This window comes from Parasteatoda tepidariorum, chromosome 5, assembly GCF_043381705.1.
Source record: "Parasteatoda tepidariorum isolate YZ-2023 chromosome 5, CAS_Ptep_4.0, whole genome shotgun sequence".
Classification (NCBI taxonomy): domain Eukaryota; kingdom Metazoa; phylum Arthropoda; class Arachnida; order Araneae; family Theridiidae; genus Parasteatoda; species Parasteatoda tepidariorum.
The window spans coordinates 19,785,948-19,812,376 of NC_092208.1; the positions used below are offsets into that span (position 1 = coordinate 19,785,948).

General features: G+C 28.5%; 1 protein-coding gene across 3 annotated transcripts in view; it reads left to right on the forward strand.

Moving 5' to 3' along the window:
- Window positions 1-26,429, forward strand: part of LOC107436606 (lachesin) — a 356,602-nt gene that overhangs the window by 310,704 nt on the left and 19,469 nt on the right. Inside the window, exons 4-5 of one of the 3 annotated variants that reach the window (XM_071181171.1) lie at window positions 21,584-21,640; window positions 23,781-23,873. The exons of 1 other annotated variant lie outside the window; for it this stretch is intronic. In XM_071181171.1, the coding sequence (XP_071037272.1) occupies window positions 21,584-21,640; window positions 23,781-23,873 (150 nt within the window). The remainder of the gene's footprint in view (window positions 1-21,583; window positions 21,641-23,780; window positions 23,874-26,429) is intronic. One more of the 3 variants, XM_043048543.2, reaches the window with a different exon arrangement.

Genomic DNA, 26,429 nt, shown 5'->3' on the forward strand with positions numbered 1-26,429 from the left:
TTTCTATATGATGATTTAGTATATCACTTGCAAACTTGGAAGAGAGGTATGATTGAGAATTGCATATCCACCGATGGCAGTAAATGCCCTCGTACATAGCTAGGGATGCTTTCCTGTTAACTGTCTGTGCGCCCGTATTTGAATTGGTTCTTTCATCAATATAAATTATCTTTATCTTATGTTAATTTTATGTTTTCTAGTAATTATTACCAAACGTTGCATGCAAAAATGACCAAAAAAAATAGCATTTTTTTTATATAATTCATTGATTTGGAAACTAATTTGTAAAGCTCACCAAGTTCCAAAGAGTGGTCACCAGTTATACAATAACAATAAATTAATTAAAAAAGCTATTTTTAAGGTTGTTTAAATGTAATGTTTGACAATATTTACAATAAAATGTAAAAAAAAGATAATTTAAATAATTAAGATAGATAAAAGTGCCGTTACACATGCTGATACATAGTTAGCTCCTAAAAGAAAAACGCCCCTGACGGCGTACAATGAATTTTAAATATTGCTCTAGTTACTTGCATACTGTACTTCCTACTTGCATACTTGTTACTTGCATACATACTGTAAAAAAGTTTGATGTATAGTTGCCCCCTGTTTTGGTGTTGAGGTCAGAAAAATATATTTTTAAATAGAGGAGTTATCGAGCAAAAAAATGAATACAATTGACAAAATATAAATAGTTTGAAAGAATTAGAACCAATATATTACTAAAAATGTGCTAGTTTTTAAAATGAGTGCTTGCAAGGAATTCATTATATTGATTCTAATGCTCATGAAAATATGCTGTCCATAAACAAATAAAAAAATAAAAAAATAAATAAAATTATAATAGTAAAAAAGTATATTAAAAATGTGACTACATGTAGGAACTTAGGTTTTCTTCAATCCAAAAAAATGGTGGCAATTAAACTCTAATTTTTTTTATTTTTTTTTACCTAACATAAGAAATGTAAAATGTCTAAAGAAACACACAATTTTCGTACGAAGTTATATGAACAAAACAATAGTCATCTTGCTTTGAAATATCAATAAAATAAATTAAAGATATATAATGTAATTATTGGAAGCCTCGAAAATTCAAGGAAAAGAAATAACTTTTAAAATCTTGAATTTAGAGAGAGAGGAAAAAAAAACTAATTAAACCTGACTATGCTTGAAAGAATAATATGTTTTTCAGAAATGAACACAAAAAAATAATCGAAACGTAATTTTCAACAAAGATTGCTATGCATTTTATACCGAATTCTGTAATTTGCGTGACCAAATAATTTTTGCTCATATTTTTTTCTCGTTCATTCTGCAACGAAAAGAAAAAATTAACCGATGTACCGTCGAAACATATTTGTCAAACAATTCTCCACCAGATAACATCTTTATTCTCTGGCGAGATTTCTTTGGCTGACATTGGGAACATATCTCGCACGCGACTCTGACTCGGAAAGATAATTAGTTAACATAAGTACAGTGCCCATAACCACGGTAAATTTCAGCAAGTGTAATCGAACTTGTTGACGCAAGAACTTAAAAGGTGTCGTGATTTTTCCCGCCATATTTCAGTTGAAAGGAAGTGTCAAAAACTCCTGCCAACTGAATATGAGCTTTCCTGTAAACAATGCCTTTTGACAGTGTGACGCAGATAAATGACATTCCCATCTCTTCCCAGCTGGAATTTCCCTTGTTCGGATGTTTGTGAATTCCATTTGGATTTCTTGGAAATTACTCTTCAGGCAAACTTATTTTTAAAAGAATTCAGATGTGGAGATTAATGGACTCGATGGTTATTAAGGCTTAAGTATTTTTTTTCCCTCTTTCTATGAATGCTCCAAATTTAAAATGACTTATTGAGTTGAGATGCATTTTTAAGATCAATATTCGGTTAATAATTCAGAATTAAATAAGATTTATCAGAGGGAGTTTTCTTTTGAATATTTTTTAAAAAAATCGAATCATAAATATTTCGTGAGTGAGGTAATTGGTTCGACACTGTTAGAAATTTCTCGAAAGAAATAGTTAAATAACAATTTATTTAATTATTTTTTTAACATATTCACCCGTAGAAGTCAAATAGTCATAAAAAAGGTGGTATATTCAAACTATTAACCTCGAGAATATTCGTTTACAGACCATTTTTTCCCAGAACGGTTTAACAACCGGAATTTTATCCACGCTAATCTTATGGAGTCACTTAGTTCCTTACAGCAGGGTAAAAAGTATACCCGAAAAGGCTAATTTGTCACTCTCCTTACCAGTTAAACGGGGTTCAATAACCAGCGTTGATACCACAATATCTCTTCCATTATTTCAACGCATTAAGCGCTTCTAGTGTCCATCACTCTCAAATGGTACACCCTGGGTGATAAAATTATTAAACTCTCATTCATGTTTAGTCATTCATGTTAATTACATGCTTTATAATGATGTAAAATATTGCGTACTTTACCATGCAATTTTTTTTCGACTATTATTTAATAAAATGATAAAAAATAATAAATATGTACTGAAACTTATTTTTTGTATCGAATTATATTTGGATAAATGCATTTTATAAGTGCGTCCAAAAGTTTTTCAATTCGCTTACAAATTTTTTGAAATATGGCGAATTACGCAAAAAGTAAAATTAACATTAATAGATCCAAACTCTGAACTGCTTTCCTGACCAAACTATGGGGACCATATTTCCCAGATTCTGACTGCCCACTATATTTTGGGGACAGAAATATAAATCCATCAAAAAACAGGCATGTTTATTCAGAGGAAGCACTTTTTTGCGTCTGAATTCGTAACTTGAAGTATTGTCTGCACTTATTAATTAGCATATTTGAGGTCACCCTCTCGAGCCATTAAGATAGAGTCCACGAATGTGAAGATCCGATCATTAGATCAAAAGTTATCAACATTTATCGCTTAAACAAACATTATATCGTTACTCTGATGGGATGAGCCACAAGAAAAGTTTTGATCACTTCAATAACGTGAAGCCACCAAAAAGGCAACAAATAATATTAAATAAAATAAAAAAATTTAAATTATTTTACCTATATTAATTGAAAAACTTAATGAAAGCACCAGGTAAGAGACATTTTCAGAACGAAAAAACAAAGTTGCATCCAAACTATTTTATTACCAATTTACTAGAAATAGGGACTAATTATTTTCTGCCTTATTTTATTTACCACTGCCTAATTTGAAATGAAAATCTTGCAAGCACACTAAACACTGATTTGGATTAGTAAAGATTTAAGTGAAGGCAAAAAGAATTCCGTTTCATTAAACATACCCATTGTAATGATGGATGGTAATCAGGGTGCCAAATTTCGTTGAAATGGAATATTCGGTGTGGTTGGAGATGGTATAATGGACTAGTTGAAGATAGTGATGAAAGCAGAAGAAGATGAAAGTAACACTTGAAAATGAAAACTGGATCATATAAAGCTTTTATTTGATATATTTGCAGAGCTCGAGATACAAAATATAAATATTATCCATAAGAATTTCAGTTGAATAAATTTTGCATAATAATTATTAATAAGGACAGGCCATGGGAGACAACTCCCCTACGACCTGCCTAAACAAAAGCCAAATTAAAAGTACGAGTAATTTGTTCCCAACAGACGCAGAAACATGGAAAGGAGATCCAAAATTGGCGATTTATCTATAACATAGCATAGCCAAAACAAAACCAACCAGCATATCAATATTGGGTTTAAAAGAATACCTTGGCGATCACGAGTCGCCAACAAATTTATGAGAAATTATTACAACCATGCAACTGAAACATTTAGCTGTTAGAAATTAGAAAAAAAAAAGTTATAAATAGATTTTTGTTTATGATTAGACGCGACAGTGAATTAATAAGTCTGCATTAGTAATGAAATAAAAAGTATCCGTTACATTGATCTATACGAGAAGAAATAAATATTTTATGTACGTTTTAAAAGCTTAAGTCCTTGATTTATTTTAAATATATAATTCTATTATTAAAAATAAGCTTAAGTAATCAAAGATGTTTTAAAAGAAAGGAAATAAATATGTAATGTCAGCTGTGGTATCACACCCATATTGATGCAATCACTTTTTGTACATAATATTTTCACTAATTCATTAATTTCCCGAAAAGTTTCACTTACCTGGTTCTTCCATCAAGCTCTTAAACTGTGTCGGTATATGGTTTTCAGTTTTGAGCTAGATTTTGTAGTGTTTCTCAGTACTGATTTATTTTTTCTTTTCTTATCTTTTATTCACCCAGTGCGAAAAATGGGTATTCAGCTAGTGTTTATATAATAATGCGATCTAGTTACAATTATGAACTTCTCTATTTCTAGGTAAAGAAATTAAAAGGAAATGGTTTTTTAAAAAACTATTTGAGGAGAAAGCATGATTATACTAATATCTTTCAAGATCACGTGATACTATCAAATTCGATCTTAAAAGTGTTTTCTCCTTCAAAAATATTCCTTCAACAAAAATAAATATATTCTTTAACTCCCAAATTCTTGCTCAAAGTTCTTTTGAAATCGAAGATTCAACGGGAAGAATCAAAAAAATATTTCTTTTAACAATCCAAGGGTGATGCGAGGTCCTTTCACCAATGGCGTCAAAAGACGAGAATAGCTTATCAAAGGGTGGAGGGATGGAAAAAAACGCTTTTATGCTCCCGGGATCATTTTTCATTCAAAAACAGTAGATTTCGAATCATTTTGGCAAATGCATCTTAAGACGTAAAAAGCCGGATACATAAAGAACACTCCACGTTTTTGTTTAAGAACGTTGCCTAAGGGCAACGATAAAAACGATATCAAAGTGAGGGATTGTTTCAGACACTATGTTTATTTTTTTTTAAACTCCTAACACTCGTATGGTTGTTTTAAGCTTTTATTTTATTTTTATTTTTCAAAAGAAGTATTTTGCGTTGATATTTGAAAAGATGTTTGAGAAGTACTGACATGAAAATGTTATTCTTTGCAAGATTTTCCACAAAATATTGTTCGATTTTATAACGTGTATAAAAGTAGAAATCTTAAAGGCAACGTCTGTGAAAAATTTCATTCTTCTCTCATTATTTATACACACCCTTCATTTTTTCTCTCATTATTTATACACAATCTTTCCACAATCTCTGCTCTTTAATGTGTATTTTTAGAATCCTTGTCTAAAGTCTGAGAAGTATACAAATTAATAGCAGGGAAATTATCAATTAAACAAGGAAGAAGCAAAAACGCTAACAAAACCTGTTAGTGAGGGAAGCAGAAATAAAAACAGCAAAGCCATTTAGGTAGTCTGACAAGGTGTTTTCTATTATCACCTTTCAACTCTCATCTAATTTCTTTGGCTACCAAACAGATTTTGATAGTTTTTGTTCTTTCCTTCTCAAGAGTAATTCAACATGATTTAAGGGCGTTTTTATATATTTTTTTTCGCGTTTAAATATTAATTCCAAATTCTAAAAATGCATATTGAGAGTAGTGATTATGGAACACCCTGTATAACTTTATGTTCACAGAGTGCAAGGTTTCTGATATATACAATTATCAATTTGATGCAAGAAAAGAACGCTATTTCTGAATGCATTTCCTGAAAAATTCGAAAAATAAACTTATTCAAAACTGTAATATTGTCGTTGTAGTTCATTTACGTCTCACTAGAGCTGCACAATGGGCAATTGGCGACTGTCTGGGAAACATCCTTGAGGATGATCCGAAGACATGCCATCACAATTTAGATCCTCTGCAGAGGAGATGGCACCCGCGCTTCGGTAGTCCGACGACCTGCACGCGAAGTCGAGCACTTTACGGTAGAACAGTTTAAGGATGACCAATACCGCATACCCTCTGTCCCTACGCAGACTGATTCAAGTGGTCATCCACCCGCACACTGACTGTAGCCAGTGATGCTTGACTTCGGTGATCTGCTGGGGGCTGTGTCTTAACGATCAGTCCACTGCGGGACCAAAACTGTAATAAAGTGTAATATCTAGGCACATTAAAGTTAAACTAATTTTTCCTTCTTATAAAGGTAAAATGGAGTAGTATTTATTTATTTATTTTCATAGAAAATAAGAATGGCTCTTCATATTTGCTGCAACCTAGATGTAGCTAAATAAAGAGACTCCCAAATAAATAGGGCGATCGTAATTTAAATATTTTAACATTGATTGAATTACTTTCAAATCTAATTTCACTCTTCCGAAATTATTTCCGTATATTTTCGAAAATTATTAATTAAACAAGGAAGAAACAAAAACGCTAACGAAATCTGTCACTGAAGGAAGCAGAAATAAGAACAGCAAAACCAGTTTTGTATAGGAAAACATTTTATAAGAGTTGAGATGTTTTATCTTGAAACCAAATTTAAACATTTTCAACACTTTAGCACGATACAGAAATGCATCTCATTCAGGAAATTGAATTTAATAAGATAATTCTATTAGTGTTTTTCAAAGGGCTTTGTAATTTTTCCAGAGAGAAATTTTTTTTTCTTCTACATACATATAAAATATATTTCAGATTCAGAGACTTCCTTTAGGAACAGATTGAGAATCATATATTTTTGTAGAAAAAGTTTATTCCTACAATGTTCTGTCTCGTTCTGTATTTTTCTGAAAAAAAAGTAATTTATGCATCAAAGGAACTGATTTACTACTTTCTCTCTTTTTTAAAAAGAAAAACTTATTTTTAATGTTTTTAACTTTTTTATATCTTTATTTTTTAACGTTTGCCTCAACTTGATTTTCAAAATATTTTTTTTTAAAAGGATTTCAATAAAATATCTTTAAAAAAAAATAGCTGATACCAGCTTGGAATCTTTTTTTATTTTTTTTATTTAGATTTTTTTAAAGGGATTCAAAAAGAAAAGAAGTTAGTTTTAGAAGCAAAAAATATATGTATAGGGGTTCAATACCAATAGACTTAAGTGTTCAAAAAAATTAATTTTGAAATATAATATCACAACCAGTAAAAAAATAAAATTGTAAAATAATACTTGAAATTATTATTTTAAATAACAACTAACAAACAATATTTTATAAACTATATTAATGTCTAACCATAATTTATAAATCATGATCATATGATATTTTCTTCAACAGCATATTTTATTGAGATGTTTATGTTTTTATGTAAAAAAAATTGATAGGGCATATATTAATAATGCTAAAATTAACCTATTTCGTATCTTTTCTGCGAAACTACGTACGATATCAAGTTGAAATTTTTGGGGGACTTTTGAGATCATATCAGTTAAATGCTGTATTAATATTTTAGTGTTAACAGGAATACTTTTTGAGTTTTAAAAGATTTTTGATAAAAAAAATTTTAAAAATTTAATGTTCTCCGGTCATTAATATTTTTTTTACAAAAAACTTCAGCCTACGATACGTATTACCAGTTATCACAGTGTAAACAAGTATATGTAAATATTCTGCGAAAAAAAACTGAAGCAATATCTTATTAGATGATATTTCACAATCATGTATGTTAATAAGCAATTTTATATAACTTTTGCACATAAAACTCTTCGATATTTTATTTGGCTGCTAGTGTGAAGGAAGACATTTCAAGCCCAATTTTAAATTAACATTTTCTAATGAAATTGTAATAAAATTAATAAATTATGAGGTTGGCAGCAATGTTAGCGTCAATTAGGCTGTGCAATAAGAGAAGCATGGTCAAAACTAACAAAATATGATAAAGTTTACCGCGTTTCTGGTTTTATAAAAACACCGGAAAAATTTTTTTTACCAAGTACTTTGGTACAATGCACAGTAAAATATGGTTTTATAATGTGTGATAAAATTTGATACATTCGGTGAAATTAGGTAATTGTGTCATGATACCTTAGAGAATGGCACAAAAACCATTTATTCGGTTAAATTTACTTTTCAGTTTTCTATTTTTTGATATATGTATGGTAATAAAATGCATACTTTTAAAAACTAGAATTGTCGATAAACCATTACCATATGAACGGAAAAATTATCAAATGAGTAGTTTAAATAGCGCATATTATGGTTTTTATTAACCAGAATTGTGTTTTATTTTTCTTCTTTTTATTTTTTTGACCAGAAGTTCCATTACAATACAGTAATTTTACCCGAATTTTTCGTTGAAAAAAGTTGTATTACTTGTATGCTGTGTAAAGAACATATCATGAGATATTCAGAAAAAATAGGCTGTTATATAATATTCACTCTTATCTATCTAATAATTACTTTCGACAAGTTTTGGGTGAAACAAAGTAATTAGTTCCTGCTAATTAATGTTTTAGTGCAAGAGAAAAATTCATTAGAAAAATATTGCAAATTTCTAGAAAAAATATATGATAAAACTCGGGTTTCTTAAAATTGTTCTCTTCTCCCTGTCAATCTAACAAGTTTCGATATTTTCGGCTCACCTTTCTCAGTAATAGTTCATTCAATTTTGTTAAAGCTTTTGTTTTTTTCCTTACCTAGATATTAATTTGTGACCCATATATTTTTTTATTTTTTTATTTTTAATTTTAATAAATGGGTGTACATTAAGGTTAGCTATTACGAAACACCCCGTAATCAAAACATATCGGAAAATATCATGTAAAAATTGCGATCACTGCGTTATTGATCATATTTAGTATAAAAATCTTATCGTTTTATTTAAGTTAAACCAAAGCTTATGGATTCTCTATTTTTCACTACGAAAAAAAGAAAAAGGTAAAAATTATTACAAATTGTATTTAGTCTTATTATTACCAAAAGCAAAGTTAACTGAGCATTGCCCAAAATTTTGACAATTAAAAGCAAATTTAATTAGTTATTAAAATAAAATAAATAATGTGGATTAATTGCATAAAAAACTTAACTATTATTGCTATGATTTTACTTAAAATGTGAAAAACTGTCATCTAAAAAACCTTTTATAAATGACTAAAGCATATTTTCTCTTCATTTACACTCTTCTAATTGATTTTTCTTGTTAACAAAGAAAATAAATATCAATCAACAAGAAAGTCTTTATCGATTTTTTTCTAAATTGGTAAATAAAATAAGTATCAAAACACCTTTGAAAAAGAAAAATTATTACTGGTCTTGACAGTAATCATCAGTAGTGAGTGAGAGATATTAAAAATTCAGAACTCATGAAGAAAGATTTTTTTAGTTTGTTATTGCACCACTACTTAAGAGACGAAACAAAGAACGTTGAACATCACTACATAGCTTTAGTAATTCATTTAATTTTCGATAAAAAAAAAAACTAAAGAAATATTTTTCTCAGACTAAGTTCCATATTAATTAGTGTCGAGTGTTATTCAACTTCACTTCTTAGCATGATTTGGCGCGGTTGTTGGCGATCGATAATTGTGTGCAGAGCCTCTTATTTATATTTATATAAACATTTTCTCCTTCATCTCCCCAATTCCTTCATCAAAAACATTTTTAATTAAATCCCAACGAAGAATAGTTCGACAGATGGCGCTGTTCTTGGATATGCCATTTTTCTTAATACTCTTCCCCTTAATGAGTTCGAGTTTTCTTGTAAGCTATGGGAGGGGTAGAAAAACGAAGGAACCGGAGCAAGAACTATTGAAAGATATGGAAAATAAAAATGGCGGAAAAAATTAAGATAATCTCGATCCCAGATATGCAAATAAAAGGCGTTAGGAAGAAAATTATTTCGAAAAAGGATTAAAAGCAGTTGTAATGATCATAATGCTGTAAACGTGACCTAGATAGTTTTTTGTTTCTTTTTTTATCATTAAAGTCAAAGAATGATTACAGAGGTGTTTTTAGTCAAGATTATTTACATTTTCTTTGAATAATGCTTTTGATATTTAACCGCTTATGTGAGCACTGATTAAATATTAAACCACACTATAATGACAGTTATTACATTTAATGTTTTCGAAAGAAAACGGTTTCTGTTTAATGACATTTTAATGATGATGTATTTTCAGTATTTCAAAGTTCATTAAATGGAATTCTAACTATATATATAATTTATTTTAGAAAAATTGAAAGAAGTTATACTAACAAGGAAAATACACTTTTAGGAATTGCGTTTTCTTGTTAGATTTGCTAAAATTCACATTTTGTTTTTCTGTTTCTTGCATGGGTCATTCTATTTTCCAGACATTTTCCGATCGATTTCTGTCTACAAGAGGGAAATGAACTATTTTTAAGCGAGTTGGTGTGATTTGGTATCATTAGCACGTAAAATACAAGCTTCTATGAAAAAATAATTCAAATATGTGATACCATAAACTTTTAGCATGCACATTTCACTATCATCCCAAAAATTAATATGCATATTTAAATTAATATATGTGGCTTGTATTTGGTTTTTATTTATATACATTTATTATTCATTAAAAAATATTTAGTTAAAAGTTAGGTTACATGACCATTAACATAATTTATAATAAAAATAAAGTTGAATAATTTAGCACATGCAAACGCGAACAAAAATTACCTGATAAAAATTCGCGAAAATAAGCCAAAATCAAAATCATTGCCCTAATTTAATTAATGCTGTTAGTTATTAGTTTGCGGTGGAATTTTATCTTTTCTTTTTATAAATTTAGATTCTTTTTTACCCATTTCCCTATTTTTAACTCTAAAGATTATGATTTTATTTTATTTCAATTATGCTTTTAATAGTTAAACCTGATTTATTTATACCAGTTTTTTATATTTTCTAATGTTTTTGAGTTTATTTTCCAATGCAATTTACCGTTCCGCTATCCTGTTATTACTTTTTAAGTTTCTAGCTATTACTTTCTAAGAATGGAATATTATCGTTATGTTTCTCTGTGCAGCATAATAAGTTTTCAACTACTGCACATAAAAAGTGAAGTAAGATGAACTATGAATTTAAACTATGATGAGAATTAAACTATGAAATTTACTATATTTACTGAAAAGCTGAATTATATTTATATTCAGCAAGCAAGTTTTAAATAATTATAAATATTGTTTTTCGAAATATTCACTAAAAATAAATTAGAAAAAAACAATAAATAAATATACTCAAGAAAATTAGTTTAAAGTTACATTCCTATTGTATCCTGAGTCTGTGCAACACAGGATACAGAAAACCTATTTAAATCTCATTAAATACAGAAAATTTACAAAAACTACATTTATTCAATCGATAAAATAAAATTTTTATCGCCGGCATTTAAATTCATATAGTTTTTCTAATATAAAAGCTATTTTTAACTTTTAATTTGTGGTAGTGAATCCAATTCAAAACTATTTAAAAACTTTTTGTCAATACTTAAAATTCTTTTCCAATTAGCAAGCTTTTTATTTTTGCAATTAATACTTTCCTGCTAAAATTTGCATTAACGAAATTTATGTACATAACTTTAAAATTTTAGTGATGCAAAACGACAATAAAAGTATTTCTTGTTAATAATCTTTATTTCCACTTATAAATAATTACTTAATTTAATTAAATTAAATTCTCAACTTAGCTGCGTAAGTTAAAGCTCAAACGAAAAAGTAATTAATTCAAAGAGAAATAGCTGAGACTAAAGCTTAATTGACTGTAATTAACATCGGCTTCATTTTATCTTAAAATAAGGAGAAAAAAATAAAAATAAAGGAAGTCGAGTAGCCAAAATACTTTTTATTTCTGGAAATGTGTTTAGATTAATTAATAACAAAATATTATTTTATTATTTGCTTATGATATCGTTCACATTGGCTGTATTAATTAATTTTTTCACAACAATTTGTGTTTTGAAGTATACCACTAAACGCCTTTCAGCTTTCATTAAAATAGAACAGCAAATTAGTAAATATGAGATTCTTTGGTCAAAACACCAAACTGAGGTGGGGAAAAAATACGGCGAAAAAAACTTTTCGTATAAATGTTTAAAACAGGGAACTCATTTAGTATCAAGATAAAATCTTACGTGATCATTAAGATTCTTGATATTTTGCTTTTGTTCGTTTCCTTATTTTATTTGGTATGAGTTTACTGTTTTGTATATGATTTTGCATGTTTCAGTATATATGGTTTTCATTCCATTTTAATTAATATATTTTTCTTTCTGATTTAATAAATTGTCATATTATTTAATAAGTTCAAAAAAATCAGTGTAAAAAAGCACAATTTTGAAAATGTTTTTCAATTTTCTGCTCTTTTTTGTAGTACTTGATCAAATGATTACATTTTAGAAGAATTGTGTCAATGTTGAGCTATAATATTGGTACCTTGAACGATAAACATTTTTTGTAATTTTAATAAGGTGTTAAATAGTTTGGTGCTAATGTTTTTGTTCTGTAATAAATATTTAAAAGAAGTACGAGATAATGGGATTCGATAGAAGTATTCGATGCCATTTTCCATATAAAAATTGCAGCAAACTTAACAATATTATAGTACGATATGCTTCAAAATATTTACCAATGGACGAAATTAGTTTCATAAGTTATTTTTGTGCAGTACTGCAGCTCAGTTCTCTAAAAAAAAATTAAACTAAGATCAGTGGTGCAGCAGCCGATGGGGATCCCAAGGCCTATCTTGCCAATCCCAGTTTTCTTGATCGTGGGCATTCAAAATTTACCCAGACAAAAATTAATATAATTTTCATTTTTATCTAAAATCGTTTCAATTTGTCTCCAGTTGCAATTTGTATTCAGCTAGAGTCAAATAGAGTAAAAATTGGCCTCTTTTCGTAGCACTTTAGTCCGAATTCTAGTTTCTTTGTATAATTTAAGTGTAATTTTTATCTGTATGAGATAAATCTGAATTTAGTTACGAAGGAGGGATATTTATTCCAGAAAGATAAACAAAATAGTCCAGAAAAATTTATTTTTTATGTAAGTCTTATTGTAGTGAGCACGCCACATTCCAAAATTATAAAATAAAGAAAAGAAAGGCAATTAAAGGGATCAAAAGAATCATTGTTGACCGGCCTGTGTAGGGGGCAGGGAACTGTCCTTGCATCAGAAAGGTCCTCGGTACGAATCCCGGTCAAGGCATGGATGTTTCTTTCTCTCTCTGTGTGTTCTATGTCCTTTCTCCTTTCGTGTGAATGTGACCCACCCTTTAAACGGGTTGTGGTTGTGTGAATGGAGTGACAGAAGTCGAATTCCTGGCCATAGATGGCGCCACTGGAAAACAGAAACAATCGCACCCCCACTGCCTAAAAACAGGCATACGACCAAAGAGAATCATTCTCTTAACATCAAGAACATCTGTAAAGATATAAAATTAAACGGTTGGGACAAAGAGGCCGATGCTCCCTGTGCGTTCTCCAATAATTACAATTTGAATTGTTCCCGAGGACAGTTAGGAACATTGGAAGAGATCCATGGTTGGCGAATTATCGAAAGATAAAATAGCCAAGAATAAAGCCAACTCCCATAATGAATATTAAATTTGAAAATAATTTGGCGAAAGATAATCTCCAAAAAGACTGTGGAATTAGTATAACCACGTAGCTGAAACATTTCTGTGGTAAGAAATAAAGAATAACGAGTCATAAATAGATTTTGTTTTGGATTTAGTCGCAACAGTGAATTAATGAGTTTTACATTTCTATTGAAATAAAAAGTTAGCCGTTACATTGATTGTTAAGAATAGAGTAAAATATTTATATTATCTTTTTATAAAATGTAATAAAAATAAATAATTGGTTTTATTTAATTTAAATTCGATTATGAATGATTAAAAAAAATTAGTTTGAGAAATCAGAGAAATTTTTGGAAATATGTAATGCATCACATTTCTCATTGATCAATGGCTTTACTTCTGATATTGGCTATTGCGTTCTGATATTGCGTTTGGATAACTTTTCTGAAATTCTTTTAATTCGACAGCACTTCGTTTAATGGTCACGTTTAATTATTCCGTATTTTTTTTAATAGGAATTCAAAAATTCATGCAGTGTAAAAATAGGAAAAAACTGAAACTTTATTAAACTGCACCGCATTGTTATCAATATTATTAGCAAACATGAGATTAAATTAATAAGGACAGCAGTTAGCTGCTCATTTTTCTTTATGAGATCCTGAGTGTAATCTAAGGATTCCTGATCAAACTCATGTGTTTTTCTCGCAAGTATTTATTCGCGACTACTAATATAAACATTTGCTTGATTTAGAAGATTACAAAAGTTACAAAAATTTATATGAAAGGTGATCATTATAAAACGCCTGTTTGCACTGATACTTATGAATGTAGAGAGATACAATTTTAGAAATGTTTATGAAAATTATAAAAATTTATGCGAAGAGTGATCATTTACAAAATGTCTGTTTATACTGATTTACATGAACATACATTGATAATATATGGATTAAAAGAATAAATTAAAATAATTGTTAAAAAAAACTAAATTAGCAGATTCAAATAGTTGTAAAAATTAAAAAAAAAATTTGATCGAATAATTTTCTAACAAAAAAACTGAATCTTAAGAAAGAAGCTCTCAGTGGCATTTTTCTGAATTTACAAACATCCCATTTTAAACATATAGCAATACCTTGAATCTTTTTAAAAAACTGAATTTCCTTCTAGAAAACAGGTTTAATTAAATTAGCCTTCAAGAGAAAAAAATTTCTGTATATACAACTAAACATAACATATTTTTAACCAATGAGTCATATTTTATTTTCTTCCAATAAGCTCTTAAGATCTGTAAAGCAACATGTCGTCATTCATAAATGAAAATAACTAAAATGCTCCGAAACAAAATATGACAATCTTTTTCGAATGATGTTTGCAAGCTTTCATTGAATGATACAATGCTCCTTCTGCCACATCTGTTGAAATAAATTAGTTTGTAAAGCCATTAAGCCTCATGTTTTTTAAACTTGCTTTTTATACTGAGATTGACCTTTCTTACAAGGAAATATCTTTCAGGTAAGGAAAGGAAAATAATTCTAGCCCTGAACTATGATTTTTAGGAATTTTCCTAAGAACAATAAGGCTAGGTATTTCCCTTGATTTTTCTTACCTAAAAATATGTTTCAACTGATTTGAAAACATTCTAGCCCTGAACAATGCGGTTTAAGTAGTTTTCAAAGAAAAATGAGGTTAGGTATTTTCCTTACCCTTTCTTACACAGAAATTTTTTTCGACTGAGTGAAAAGAAAATTTCAATCACTGAACAATGATGTTTAGGTACTTTCTTTACCCTTTCTTACTCAGAAATATGTTTCGACTGAGTAAAATAAAAAAACAAAAAAAGAAAAGCAATTCTAGCCCTAAACATTGAGGTTTGTGTAATTTCCGAAGAAAAAAACAATCATGACAATGATTATATAAAATCAATGATCATATAAATTAAAGAATGATAACAGTTATAAAATAACGTATCACCATACATGACAGAAGAGGACTAAGTTGAACCGGAAACAAAACATAAGTCTTTTTTAGAATCATGTTTATAAACCTTCATTATGTATCTTCTTCCCTTCGTTGAAATAAAATCGTTACAAAGCAATTCAACTTTTTTTTGTAAAAGTAAAAAAAAAAAAGAAGGAAAAAAAAACCTTTTTTTACATTTAACTCACGTTCCTTTTGACCAAAATATGCTTCTGCCATGTGAAAGGAAAAAAATCCTATGCTCCGAACAATGAGGTTAGAGTTTTTTCCAATAAAAAAAAGCGAAACATGAATGATAACGTTGCATTAAAAAACCCACGAATGACATCAATTATAAAACAACACGTCATCATCCATAAAAGTAGATAACTAAATTGTACCAGAAACAAAACATGACAACTCGTTTTCCAAATGAAGGCTTTCAAAGCTTTATTATAACCAGGTTTTCTTTTTTATGTTGAAATAACATCATTGCAAAGACAATTCAACCTCTTGAAAAACAAAAAAAAGCGTTTTTATATTCACCTCGTCCTCTTCGAACAATTTTCTGCCCGAAATGAAGGTTTCAGAGTAAAGGGAAAAACACATTCTACCCGTCTCTTCAAGCTTTCCGACTTAGCTCCACAGTCACGAATGCAGACTTTTTTAGACCTATTTTTTTGTTAGCCTTGTTTTCCTCTCAATTTTTCTTTCATTTTAGAGAGGTAGACAAAAAAAAAAAGAGAGGTAAAACTCTTTGTTTTGCAAAGATTCCACTCGAGGGGGCCGTATGAAGTACTTGATGACGTGCTATTCTTCGCAGCGGCTAATCCGAAAAATCTCTATTATAAACCCCTTCCGGGAGTCTACAACGAAAATGAGCGAGAGATAAACAGAGAATGCTGTGAAAGAAAGAAAGTGTTCCTCCGAAGATAGCGCTAGCCCGAAAAGAAAATACAGCAAACTGAATAGGGAAGAAAGGAAAAGAAAAAAAAGAAAAGGTACGGCAAGGAAACATCATTACTTTTCCCAATGTGAAAAACTCGAAATACTATACACAGAGAAAATGGTTTGTATGTATGGTAGCGGTCTGAGTATATGGTTCCCTTCGACTTGAAAAGGTGGAAAAAAATACTTTATGCTGTTTCTTGATCATTTGTAGAAGGAATTTCCCTTTGAAGATAGGGTTGTGTGTTTTGTATATGTTCCTTTTTCAAGTTTCTTCAATATTCTACTCTTTTTTTTTCATTTATTTTTTGTTGGTTTCCAAATTCTTGTTTTTTTTCCCTTTGCGCTTGGAACTATTTGACGCAGTAGGGTGGCATATATTTGCAAGGCGTTTATTTTAGAGAATTCGAACTCGGAAAAATCCCTCGAAAATCCCGTTTTCCTTACTGTCGGGATTGAGGTTTCAAGGAAGGGAAAAGATTTGAAGTCTTTTCTCACTCCAATCGAAATATCGAAGGAGATATTTGAAGAAGCGAGAATTATTTGATAAGCAAAATACAATATTTGAAATGTCCCTCTAGAGAATTTTTCTTTCCTTTTGTCACTTCAGACATTTTTTTCACAGACATATAGCTTGCTTTATAAGTATGGGTGGGATTTTATAGGCTTGATTTAAGCTATCCAATTTTATGACTATAAAGTATCAAGTACGAAAATGAAATGGTCTGGTCAATATGGATAATTATGAACAGATATAATTCCTAAATCATTTTTATTTTTCAAGCAAATTCCAATATTTTACGTGAATTTTATTTCTTTTTTATACAAAAGTTAAAGCAACTTTGATACTCTTCTTATTTGTATAGTATGAGAGTTTCTGTTCAAACAAACAAGCTGCCAGTTGCTTAAAAAAAGAATTTTTGAATAAAAATTATAAACATCATTCACATAAATCCCAGTTTTTATTGAAGAGGTTTTGTATTGTGGAATACAGAAGTTACATAGATAAAATTTTAGTAAATTTCATAAAGTATAAAGTTCTTAATTATTTTCATAATTTTTAACACGTTCGTGATTCCTTATTTATAGAAAAGGTTATGTACTAAACTAAAAAGGGCAGAGTTTGACACAGGTGAAAAATTGTCTGTCATTGAAAGTGATTTTTAAAAAAATAGACAAGAATGTTAGAAATTTTCCAGGCAGATTAATAAAAGATGAGAAAAAATAATTTTTTAGGCAGAATTAAGAAAGTGGGCAAATGTAAACAGCATAAATCATTCTTTCTTCACAAATACCCACCACTGTTATCCCAAATTGTTTATTTTCCCAAGTAAATTAGCATTTTCCCCAAAACAGTGGGCACCCGTGAACGAGATCTGGGAAATCGCCAATGCCAAATAATTTTAATATTAAAGAATGAAGGAAAACATTGAATACCTAATATGTGCAGCTGCAAGTAAATACGTAGAATTCCGTGTTATTAGTCAACTTTAAGAATTTTTTCTATTATAAATTGACTTTTTATTGGCTTTCAATTGTAATAAATGGACTTTTTCAGCCAAATATCTCAAATGCATTTTTAATTCCCACATTGAACTTATTAGCAAGTTGGAAACATAAACATAATTCATAAAATTTCATTTAAGAATTTTTAAGGATTATTTTCTGCCTTTTAGTCAAGCTAAAATAAATTTTTTTTTCTTCAAAAATTATTAGTTTATTAGTTTTAAAAATTACTTTTAGTAAAATGTCGATTACACCACTCGAATGAATCATTTTGTAAAGTTCCCTTTAAATATATTATTTTACATATTTTTTATTAATTTTTTTATTTTTTTACATTTTGTAAAATTATTTTAGTTCATCAAATATTAATTTATTAAAAAGAATGTCGAACGAAAGAAAATTGAAATTTTCCTCCAACAATTATAACAGTTAGTACATATAACTATTTCTATTAATGGTTATTTATTGAATGCTTACAAAAAGTTTGAAAAGAATTAGTTTATTTCTCCTAATTGAAATAAAGTATTTTTTGTTTCACAACAATTATATTAATACATGAGTGTATAAAATACATGACCTAAAATACAGATTTTTCAGTGGCTAATATAAGACATTAGATGATCAATAAATATGTTTTTATTTGCTTAGAAGTTCACTCCAATGTTCAAACCTCAATTTTCAAAAATGGAATTATTTTTGATGGTCTTCAAAATATTGAGAGCATCAAGAAAATTGGCTACTATCTATCTGAAACATATTTATTTTTTTCTTTTTGAATCTACTGTAATTGCAATGAGTTCATACTTTCTATTTTTAGTAGCTTTAAAAATTGGCCTTCCTCCAACAATAGAATTACTGAAATTCTTCGTATATATGTTCAATTTTCTCCATTTCCAGAAGTTGACATTGTTTTTCTTTTTTATCATCTGTTTTGGAACGCGAAATATTTGATTATATATGTCGAAAAACTACTTATATCATAGTTTCATTTTGGGAAATTCATAATTTAGCAAAAGATGCGTATGAACAGAGATAAAATATATTTCTAAATAAAATACAATAACTAAGTTTTAAAATTCTATGAATAAATTTTAAATGATGCATGAAATTTCTGAATTCTTTCTTTCATATTTATCATTCAGAATCTGATATTAAAACTATTTGATGCTGAAGATAAATTTTATTTTAAAGCAATTTTACAATGAATTTGTTACTTCAACTAATTTTAAGATAAATTTGTTACTTTAAGTAATTTTAAAATTATAAGCAATAGCATAGACTTTATGTAATTTTAACAATATGTTAAAAATTTTGGTAGGTAGATACTTTATTTACGTCACACTCTACCTGCACAATGGGTTATTAACAGCGTCTGGAAAACCCTATTGGATGATCCGATGACACACCATCACAATCGTGATTCTCTGCAGTGGGGATGACTCCCCTACTACAGTAGCAGATAACCTGCACATGAAGTCGTACATTTTAGGGATAAACAGTTTGACGAGGTCCAATACCGCACACCCTCGATCCCAGCGCATACTGATCAAAGTGGTCACCTTCCCACTTATTGACCACAGAAAGTGAAGCTTAACTTCAGTGTTCTTCTGGGAGCCGTGTTACGGTTCACTGCGGGATTAAATTTTTTTCATTTCTTTAGTCAGAATAATTTTAAAAAAAATTTCCCACAATTAATGGATAGATTGTTAACATTAAAATATCAAATTTCAAACATGCTTTGGCCACGACAACACAAACAGAATCAAGTGTTTCACTTATATTTCTATGAGATAAAGCTTAAAAAAAAGTGTAAAATATTCATGTCCTAAAAACGTCGAAATGTCTTATATTCTTAAAAAATAATGATTTATGTAATTAGAGAAACTGTGTGATTGAAACTAAGAGAGCATTTTGGTACTTAAATTAATTTAATATGACTAACAATAGCCAAGATTTGATGTTATCTTAATAATATGGAAAAAAATTAAAAATTTTTGAGGTAATTATTAAAATAATTTTTACTCATAAATGGATCGAGTGTAAACATCAAAGCACAAAATTTTAATTATGCTTTGATGAAGACAAGCGCTTAACTTCTATTTCTGAAGATAAAGTTTAAAAAAGGGGGAGAATATTCATATTCCGAAACTTCTGCCTGATATTAATAGAAAATAATATTTTATGCCCTCAATATTTTATGCACTTATTAATAGAAAATAATATTTCAGAAACTATTCAATTTCGTTACACTATATGTTTAATGGAATCTAATCTATTACATTATATGTTTGCTGAAATGTTGCATTTGTTTAGAATTTTTATAATGTTTAAGGAGGTAATAACTAAAAAACTTTAAGAGAATTTAGTGCAAATATTCCAACATCAAAATTTATCACAAGAATGTTTACGGCGTTTTTTCAACATTTGTTTTTTTAGATTAACCCCTTCTTTCTCACTCCCGGGAAAAAGACGGGGAGAGGATTCGCCCTCTATTTCTCGCTCCCGTGATATTGACGGGCTGGAGTGTTCAGTAGTAACGCACCAATAAGAATAAAACTAATTAATTTCTTTTACCCGGAAAACATTTTATTTCTCATTTTACACACCAGATGAGAGTACCAGGATATTTTTAAGGTAATTGTAGACAGTTAGCTAATTTTAAATTAGATGTCAGCACTAATCAAATACGTGTATATGGCAAAATAGGCACTTTTATAACCGTTTTCTTGAAAATTAACCGATCGTTATGGGTTTAATGCAAAGATACGTTTTTGAGACATAAATACATCATTACAATAATAATTGCAAGTAAGTAAACATTTCAACGATTCAGAAAAGTTCCTGATTTTTGTTTAATCTTCCGTTAGGTTAAAAAAAAATTTTTTCAATGAAACATTTTTAAAACATAAAGGTGATATAGTAGCGAAACATTTTTGTCTTTTTGCAAGCTTAGTCAACAAATCTCAAAATTAATTCGTTATTGATTTGTAATTTGTAACGACATCACCATCACTTGACGTTAAATATTCGTTTAAGCTACAGAATTTCTTAAACCTTTTTTTACCCTGATCTTTCCTGTTCGATCACTCAGTAATTACACGCGCCATTTTAAAAGCAAATTCGAGATAGAACACTACACCAACGCAGAACAGAGCGAATTAAGAATATAAAAGTATTAATCGGTTTCATGTTATCAAATAAATGGACTTGGATCTAATTTAAATAATTGGTAAAAAGAAATTTTTTAAATAATTTTTGTTCTATAATTTGTTCTTAATTACAACTAAGAGCAGAAAGAACTTTTTTTACCCTGATATTTCCTGTTCGATCACTCAGTAATTACACGCGTCATTTTAAAAGCAAATTTGAGATAGAATACTACACCAATGCAGAACAGAGCGAATTAAGAATATAAAAGTATTAGTCGGTTTCATGTTATCAAATAAATGGACTTGGATCTAATTTAAATAATTGGTAAAAAGAAATTTTTTAAATAATTTTTGTTCTATAATTTGTTCTTAATTACAACTAAGAGCAGAAAGAACTTTTTTTACCCTGATCATTCCTGTTCGATCACTCAGTAATTACACGCGCTATTTTGAAAGCAAATTTGAGATAGAATACTACACCAACGCAGAACAGAGCGAATTAAGAATATAAAAGTATTAGTCGGAGTCATGTTATCAAATAAATGGACTTGGATCTAATTTAAATAATTGGTGAAAAGGAACTTTTTAAATTGTTTTTGTTATATAACTTGTTCTTAATTACAACTAAGAGCAGAAATACACTAAGCCGATATACATTCTTTTTTTGCTTTGTTTTAGATTTATCCTCCCTCCCTGGCTTTCCCACCCTTCTTTCTTCAACAGGTTCAGCAACAGGTTCTTTTTCATTTATGTTTTATCATTTGTATTTCTGTTTATATGATTTCATTAAAATAATTCTTTATTTTTTCCTTTCCTGAAATTTATCATGAAAGTTCATATAATTTTGGTTTTTCTTTCTTAATTTACCTTGAGTGATATTAATTAGTTTTACTCTAATAGCTTTATGATTTGTTTAGATTTTACTTTTCTCTCGCATTAATAATTTATTAATTACATGAAAAGGTTTTAATCTTTTCAAAAAGCACCATATGACTTTTTTTAATTAAAAACATACGCATGAGAAAAAACACGTTTAGCTTGGAGCTAAAATATCTTTCTTACATTAACGAAACAATTTTTAATACCACGAAATTAATACGTATTTTATATTACCTGTTTATTTTAATGTAATTAAATTTTTTAATTAACATTTATGCTCTATTTCTTCAACAAATATACTCATTAAATGACTTTTTAAAATAGCTTTCAACCACAAATTATATATTAAATAATCAGATATAAATATTTTCAATGACTGCTGAAACCATGTTTACAATAATATGTTAGCGTTTAAAATTATCTACCAAGTTTCATCTTTCGCAAAATCATTCAAATTTACCTTTCATTTTCACAACACTTAACTTGATTTTTTTTTCTTTTTTTTTATAAATAGCAAGCAATAATCGAATGACTATAATGTTTCATCAAAGTGTAAATCATTACAGTCAGTATCATTAACGTTTCATTAACGTTGTTTGGAGATTTTGGCTCGTCTTTTCCTAAGATAACTTTTTCAATTGAAATTTAAAATTATAAAAACTTTATAATTTCAAGGATTGCATAGTTTAGAAATGAATAAGAAAAAACAAACTCGCGATGGAGGCCTTTCGTGAAAACATCTTCAATAAAGAAGCGGTTAAAATATGAATGAAATTTCCCCAATTAAAAACTATGAGTTTTCTATACACATAAGTTCAAATTTGTCATCACGTACTTAATTAGAAAAAAAACCTTTCCACAAAGAAAAAAAATTTTTTTTCAACTAAAAAGTATCATTAACAGAAATGTTACCAGAAATGTTAGAAATTAAATTATAAAATTATACTAACTTTAATTAAAATAACAAAGCAACTTGAAGAGTGTCTCGATAATACATAGAAATAAAAAAATCAACTAAACATGCTATTAATGGAAATTTTTTAGGTCAACCGAAATTAATTTTTAATTTCTGTGACCAATACTAAAATTGCACTAACTATAATTAGAAAAACAAAGTTTCTTAACTTTTGTTTCGATAATAAAATAATCAACAAAATATACCATTGAAGGAAACTTTGAAGGTTAATAGAAAAACACTAAATTTATACTATTTCTAATTGGAATATCAAAGTCACCTGATGATTGTTTCTATAACAAAAAATAATAAAATGATCAGCAAAATATATCATTAAAGGAAATTCCTCAGATTGCCCGAAATTAAACAATTAAAGTTATACTAACTATAGTAAAATTATCAAAGCCATCTGAAATTTTTTTCGATAAAGTATAGTAATAAAAATTCTAAACTAAATTTACCATTAAAGGACATTTTTCAAGTCCATACACAAATTGAATTATTAAAACTGTACTAATTATAATTTAAATACCAAAGCGACCTGAAATTCTTTTCAATAATGTATAGTAGTAAAAAATCTCATCTAAATATACCTTTAAAGGACATTTTTGAGATCAACAGAAAAATTAAATAACTGAAACAGTCCAAACTTATATATAATACCAAAGCCACCTAAAGTTTGTTTCAATAATGTATGGTAATAAAAAATTCAAACTTAATATATATACCATTAAAGAACATTTTCTGATATATGGAAAAATTAAGTTACTGCAACTGTATTTAGAATACCACTTAAAGTTCGCTTCAATAATATATAGTAATAAGAAATCTAAACTAAATGTATCATAAGGGACATTTTTGGGGTCTATAGAAAAATTAAATTACTGAAACTATACTAACTATAATTAGAATACCAGAGCCACCTAATATCTGCTTCTCTATTTAATAGCATAACAATCTAACACAACCTTAAGTCCTATTCTCTATGATTTGATTTTTGTTTCATTTTGATACTGGTTATTATTTACCTATGCATTTCAGCTCCACAATATAAATTCAGTTCTGAATGGTCAATATCTGAAAGGTTCACTGAATATGATTGGCTTGAAAGAACTCCTGGAAAGTCCTATCCCAGTAAGGGCATCTGCCTTGTTTCATGATCGTAATAACGGAATAACACAACAATGGTAATTTCTGTTTTAAATGGTGATGGTTTGCTGCCGTTAATGGAGGATTAACACAATAATAGCAACTGCCTATTTTAATGACGAAAACCTCTTAACTGGTAAACAATATCTTTCCCATTTGTTTATTGGCCGTAATAACGGGGAAATAATAAAGGGAATGTTGTTTTCAATGATGTAATAGTGAACTATTTGAACAGTAATAATTGCCATTTTTATTGTAGATAATAATGGATTATCACGATATATAGGACACAGAAAGATAAAATTCCGGATCAGATTACGGTATTAAGTACCAGCAATTTGGTTAAATTATCCTTAAAATCCGTTTCACCGAAAGATTCATTTTTACCGTACAATATTCTATCGTACCTTCGACAGAATGGTGATATTTATTTAATTTCAGTGATTCTGCAATTTTACAGTAATTATTGCTAAGGAATTTTTGCACTAACTGTCCTCTTTATTGTTGAAACGCTCTTAACTTGTTAAAAAAAAAGACAACCTTAATTATTAAATTACTGGTATTAGTTTGGCATTAATTAAATACTTTTGATTAATCCTCAGTCTTTACTAAGACGTAAAAGTTATTATAATTTGCTGAATACGATTCAATTTACTTATAAAACTAAGTTCACGTAATACAAGTATTATTTCCATAATGAAGAAAGATGAAAAAGGAAAAAAACTAAACTGGACATTTGACTCATTCTTGAAACTGGCAATAAAGCCTTAATACTGGTACTAAGCCATAATACTGGTACAGAATAATGCCCTATTGTTTTTTTAACCCTCTGAGGCAGATGGGACACCACTGTCCCTAATACACATTATTTTCTGCTGCTCCAACTATACACAAAAATATATATTGGTATTTTTTAATATTAAAAAATAGTCTAATATTTACTAAAACAAATCTGTTAGATTATCAGAATTATATTTTTACTAAAATATAAAATAAATAAAAATAGTTTGAAATTATTTTTCATTCCTATTCAAAGCTTTATCAATAATTGATTTGGTAACTAAAATAAATTTTAATGTTTTTCTTGCATCTAAATAATTGCAAATAAATGCAGAAAGATAAAATTCCGGATCAGAAAGATAAAATTCCGGATCAGATTACGGTATTAAGTACCAGCAATTTGGTTAAATTATCCTTAAAATCCGTTTTACCGAAAGATTCATTTTTACCGTACAATATTCTATCGTAACTTCGAAAGAATGGTGATATTTATTTAATTTCAGTGATTCTGCAATTTTACAGTAATTATTGCTAAGGAATTTTTGCACTAACTGTCCTCTTTATTGTTGAAACACTCTTTAATAATGTTTTTTTTAAATTTGCAAATAAATGCAAATTTAAAAAAAACATTGTTTGGATCTATGGCGTGTTTAGAATATTTTACCTTTAATACAGAAAAAGCCACCCTTGTTTCATACTGTATTTCATAACCACACTGTTGGAAATTTCTCGGAGAAAAAGGGTTAAAAAACAATTTATTTAGTTATTATTTTACCAAATTCGAATAAAACAGCTAAATAACCATCAGCGGTGAGAAAAACCGCTTATTAACTGCTTTCATCTAATACGGTTTACAACCAGAATTTTATCACACAAACTAAACCCGCTAAATGAAACCACTTCGTTTCTTGCAATTGCGTACATAGTACGGTCGAGAGGGCGAATCTGTCAATCTCATGACCAATAGAACTGGGATTCGAATCCCAGAGCTGACATCAAAATATTTCCTCCATTCCCTTAAACACGTGAAGCGTTTCCTGAGTCCTGAGCTCTACAATGGCCATTTCCTAGCGAAAAGCTTAGCTTCAATGTCCTGTTAAATTTCTTTTTTTATGGTTTTGAAACCATGCTAGTTGTAAATGTTTTAAAAACCGTATTGTTTTGTTTTATAATTATACTAGTTGTTAACGGTTTCAAAACCATAAAGGTAAAAAATGTTCTTTACCCGTAAACTTTATTATTAATTAAATGGACTGACTGGTGCCGGTTATTTTGCCCTAATTTTAAAATGAAAATTTGAACAGTGCATAAATTATTAAAATGTTATAGATAACATTATTCACTTACATTATTATTATTTAGTGATTCAGTAATTTGTATTAATTTAGTAATGTTTATTATTTTCTATTAATTGGAATTAAAATAGATTTAAATTAATTCAAACTACTGCAAAAAGCATGAAAAATAATGATTAATAAAAATTCCGCATCATAGGGCTAATAATAATTAAAACTACCATTTTAATTGTCAAACAATAATTTCCTTGTTTTTGAAATTTTGATAATCCGTTTTCAACTTTAGTTTTTAAAACAAATTCATTTCCAATTTCTGAGGTAATTTTTGGTAAATTCGCTTAAAAAATATTCAATTATAACTAAAATATTTAGATGTTGTACCGGAAAAAAGGAGATAGGTCAGAAAAATAATGTAAACTGGAACATTTGTATTAAGTCAGATAATTGTTCATAAACATTTATTATA